This window comes from Entelurus aequoreus, linkage group LG06 (assembly GCF_033978785.1).
Source record: "Entelurus aequoreus isolate RoL-2023_Sb linkage group LG06, RoL_Eaeq_v1.1, whole genome shotgun sequence".
Lineage (NCBI taxonomy): Eukaryota > Metazoa > Chordata > Actinopteri > Syngnathiformes > Syngnathidae > Entelurus > Entelurus aequoreus.
The window spans coordinates 7,293,901-7,298,900 of record NC_084736.1 but is presented as its reverse complement, the minus strand read 5'-3'; the positions used below and the strand labels follow the sequence as shown (position 1 = coordinate 7,298,900).

Below are 5,000 nucleotides of genomic sequence, written 5' to 3'. Positions count from 1 at the left end.
GCAACCAACTCCAGGTCCCCGGGGAGCAGGACCGCGCCAACACCGTCATTGTGAGGTCATTGTGGGTTGTCAGGTGATGATTATGCAACGTGAGAGCTAATTGTTGGGTCCAACAGGCCAGCCACCCGAGGAAAAGCAGAAGTTGATGAACCTCATCAGTCACGGGCAACGTGGACGCATGGAGGACCCAGTGCTGCTTCATGGATCCCAGTCAGAGCGCCCCCTGCAGCCCCAGGCACACTAACAGGAAGCCTCTTGCTGATCCATGCAACAGAGGTGAATTATTAAAAGATCTAGCTATTCATATTATTTTACCGGCGTGGTGCGGTTGGGAGAGTGGTCGTGCCAGAAACCTGAGGGTTCCTGGTTCGATCCCCACCTTCTACCGACCTAGTCACGTCCGTTGTGTCCTTGAGCGAGACACTTCACCCTTGCTCCTGATGGGTGGTGGTTAGGGCCTTGCATGGCAGCTCCCCGCCATCAGTGTGTGAATGGGTGAATGTGGAAATAGTGTCAAAGCGCTTTGAGAGTACCTTGAAGGTAGAAAAGCGCTATACAAGTATAACCCATTTACCATATTGTGTTTTATTAGGGCTGTCAAACAATAACAATATTTAATCAAGACTTATCGCATTTTGTCCTCAGTTAAACGTGGGATTAATCTTGATGAATTGCATCTTTAATAAGTGTACTTTAGATTAATGCAGTGGAATTATAATTTTTCTAAATCAGAACAATCACACTTTTGCATTTGGATTCATTATTATTAATCACAGGTTAAAGGCCTACTGAAAGCCACTACTACCGACCACGCAGTCTGATAGTTTATATATCAATGATGAAATCTTAACATTATAACACATGCCAATACGGCCGGGTTAACTTATAAAGTGACATTTTAAATTTGCCGCTAAACTTCCGGTTCGAAACGCCTCTGAGGATGACGTATGCGCGTGACGTAGCCCGGGGAACACGGGTATGCCTTCCACATTGAAGCCAATACGAAAAAGCTCTGTTTTCATTTCATAATTCCACAGTATTCTGGACATCTGTGTTCGTGAATCTGTTGCAATTATGTTCATTGCATTATGGAGAAAGAAGCTGAGCAAGCAAAGAAGAAAGTTGTCGGTGCGAAATGGACGTATTTTTCGAATGAAGTCAGCAACAACAGTACACAGCCGGCGCGTCTTTGTTTACATTCCCGAAAGATGCAGTCAAGATGGAAGAACGCGGATAACAGAGACTCTAACCAGGAGGACTTTTGACTTCGTACACAGACGCCTGTAGAGAACTGGGACAACACAGACTCTTACCAGGATTACTTTGATTTGGATGACAAAGACGCAGACGTGCTACCGTGAGTATGCAGCTTTGGCTTCTAAACATTTGATCGCTTGACCGTATGTGCGCAACTTTTTTTTTGCGTATGTACGTAAGTTTTTTAAAATATATAAGCTTTATGAACCTTGGGTTAGGTGAACGGTCTTTTGGGCTGAGTGATTGTGTGTGTTGATCAGGTGTTTGAATTGTATTGGCGTGTTCTATGGAGCTAGGAGCTAGCAGAGGAGCTAGGAGCTAGCATAACAAACACGCAGGTGTTTTTATGCAGGATTAATTTGTGGCATATTAAATATAAGCCTGGTTGTGTTGTGGCTAATAGAGTATATATATGTCTTGTGTTTATTTACTCTTGTAGTCATTCCCAGCTGAATATCAGGTCACCCCCGGCTCTCACAGCATCTTCCCTATCTGAATAGCTTCAACTCCCCACTAGTCCTTCACTTGCACTTTACTCATCCACAAATCTTTCATCCTCGCTCAAATTAATGGGCAAATTGTCGCTTTCTCGGTCCGAATCTCTCTCACTTCATGCGGCCATCATTGTAAACAATAGGGAACTTTGCGTATATGTTCAACTGACTACGTCACGCTACTTCCGGTAGGGGCAAGCCTTTTTTTATCAGATACCAAAAGTTGCGATCTTTATCGACGTTGTTCTATACTAAATCCTTTCAGCAAAATATGGCAATATCGCGAAATGATCAAGTATGACACATAGAATAGATCTACTATCCCCGTTTAAATAAAAAAAATTCATTTCAGTAGGCCTTTAATATTTGCATGTATTTTGTAAATAAACTTTAAAAAATACCCCAATATATGGATCAAACACATGCACCTGGGGATAGGTTGATTGGCAACACTAAATGGTCCCTAGTGTGTGAATGTTGTCTGTCTATCTGTGTCTTGTCCAGGGTGTACCCCGCCTTCCGCCCGCATGCAGCTGAGATAGGCTCCAGCACCCCCCCGCGACCCCAAAAGGGACAATCGGTAGAAAATGGATGGATGATTTTCAGAATGTTTGTTCTATTTTTGGCCAAAGACAAAGAAAACAATATGACCTTGTCTTTATTTTTTTTTAGTTTTAATGCCATGATTTTAATAGTCCGGCCCACGTGTGCACAGATTTTCCTCCACGCGGCCCCTGAGCTAAAATGACTTTGACACCCCTGTTTTAAATTATATTCATTTTAGTCTTCAAAAAAGGTCTTAAATTTGACTTGTTGAAACCTGCGGAGACCCTGAATAACGGTCACACATGATGCAAGCATGTTAATCGCGCTTCAAAAGAAATAGTGCCGTTAAAGGACATTTTACTTTTTATAGTTTATACAAAATGCGGCTGCTCGAGTTTGATCATATTACGTCTATACTGTATATACTGTATATACTTATTCTGTATTTACCTTTATATACCTATATACATGTATATATACACCTATACTGAAAATACATATATATATATATATATATATATATATATATATATATATATATATATATATATATATATATATATATATATATATATATATATATATATATATATATATATACTTATTCTGTATATATACTTATTCTGTATATACCTTTATATACCTATCTACATGTGTATATATACACCTATACTGTAAATACATATATATATATATATATAAGTGAAGTGAAGTGAATTATATTTATATAGCGCTTTTCTCTAGTGACTCAAAGCGCTTTACATAGTGAAAACCCAATATCTAAGTTACATTTAAACCAGTGTGGGTGGCACTGGGAGCAGGTGGGTAAAGTGTCTTGCCCAAGGACACAACGGCAGTGACTAGGATGGCGGAAGTGGGGATCGAACCTGCAACCCTCAGGTTGATGGCACGGCCACTCTACCAACCGAGCTATACCGGTTATATATATATATATATATATATATATATATATATATATATATATATATATATATATATATATATATATATATATATATATATATATATATATATATTAGGGCTGCAACTAACGATTAATTTGATAATCGATTAATCTGTCGATTATTACTTCGATTAATCGATTAATAATCGGATAAAATAGACAAACTACATTTCTATCCTTTCCAGTATTTTATTGAAAAAAAACAGCATACTGGCACCATACTTATTTTGATTATTGTTTCTCAGCTGTTTGTAAATGTTGCAGTTTATAAATAAAGATTTATTTTAAAAAAATTAAAAAAAATGTTTTTGTTGTTTTTTTTGTTTTGTTTTTAAAGCCTCTGCGCATGCGCATAGCATAGATCCAACGAATCGATGACTAAGTTAATCGGCAACTATTTTTATAATCGATTTTAATCAATTTAATTGATTAGTTGTTGCAGCCCTAATATATATATATATACTAGGGCTGCAACAATTAATCGATTAAAATCGATAATTAAAATAGTTGCCGATTAATTTAGTCATCGATTCGTTGGATCTATGCTAGTTTTTTTTAATTAATTAATTTTTTTTATTTTTTTATTTTTTTAAATTTTTTATTTTTTTAAAATAAACCTTTATTTATGAACTGCAACATTTACAAACAGCTGAGAAACAATAATCAAAATAAGTATGGTGCCAGTATGCTGTTTTTTTTTTCAAAAAAATACTGAATAGGATAGAAATGTAGTTTGTCTCCTTTATCCGATTATTAATCGAAGTAATAATCGACAGATTAATCGATTATCAAATTAATCGTTAGTTGCAGCCCTAATATATACTTATTCTGTATATACCTTTATATACCTATATACATGTATATATGTACTTATTCTGTATATACCAAGCAGTAGAAAATGGATGGATAGTTTATAGATAGATAGTACTTTATTGATTCCTTCAGGAGAGTTCCCTCAGGAAAATGTGTTATTTGTATTGTTTGACATCCCTAGTTTTTATTATTTGTCCCTTGAAGCATTTTAGTCATTTTTTAGTTTGATTGATCTCCTTTTCCACATCTCTTTTCCCATTTTATTGCTGACACACCCCCAGACTCCGACATGTTGTTCAACTTATTGGCCAACACTCAAAGTCACCGCCTTGATGACCAGCGAGTGTCTCTCCCGTCGCTTCCTGGCATCGACACCAAGGATCATCCATCGGCCTCAGATTCAAGCTACTTGTGCTACATGGTCTCCAAAGTTCAGGTGAGAGGAAAACATTTTGATAAGTTAATAATGAAACTGAACGCTGGTATAATTGTATTATCGTAGGCTAGAGCGGTGTTTTGCAACCACTGCCGCGAGATATTGTCTGGTGTGCCGTGGGAAATTATGCAACTTCACCCAATTTGTCCAAAAAATATTTTTTGCAAATCAATAACTATAATCTGCAAATACTGTGCCGTTCCTTAGTGTCCGTGCTGTGTAGAACTCGGCTGTAGAACTGTGATCCCAATATGCAGACCACATCGTGCAGGTAAAAAGGTAAATAACGCTTAAGAAAGGAAAAGGCAATGAAGCATAGGGATGGCTATGTAAAACGACAGTAAAACTGAACTGGCTACAAAGTAAACAGAATGCTGGACGACAGCAAAAACTTGCGTGTGGAGCAGAGACGGCGTCCACAATATACATCCATACATGACACGACAAGCAACAATGTCCACACAAAGAAGAATAGCAACTACTTAAATAG

At 37.3% G+C, this 5,000-nt stretch overlaps 1 protein-coding gene across 3 annotated transcripts in view; it reads left to right on the top strand.

Moving 5' to 3' along the window:
• Positions 1-5,000, top strand: part of LOC133651795 (uncharacterized) — an 18,645-nt gene that overhangs the window by 3,533 nt on the left and 10,112 nt on the right. For all 3 annotated transcript variants that reach the window (XM_062049919.1, XM_062049918.1, XM_062049920.1), the window contains exons 4-5: positions 1-276; positions 4,356-4,510. The exon at positions 1-276 is cut by the window's left edge and continues 94 nt beyond it. In XM_062049919.1, the coding sequence (XP_061905903.1) occupies positions 201-276; positions 4,356-4,510 (231 nt within the window). In that variant the 5' untranslated portion in view covers positions 1-200. The remainder of the gene's footprint in view (positions 277-4,355; positions 4,511-5,000) is intronic.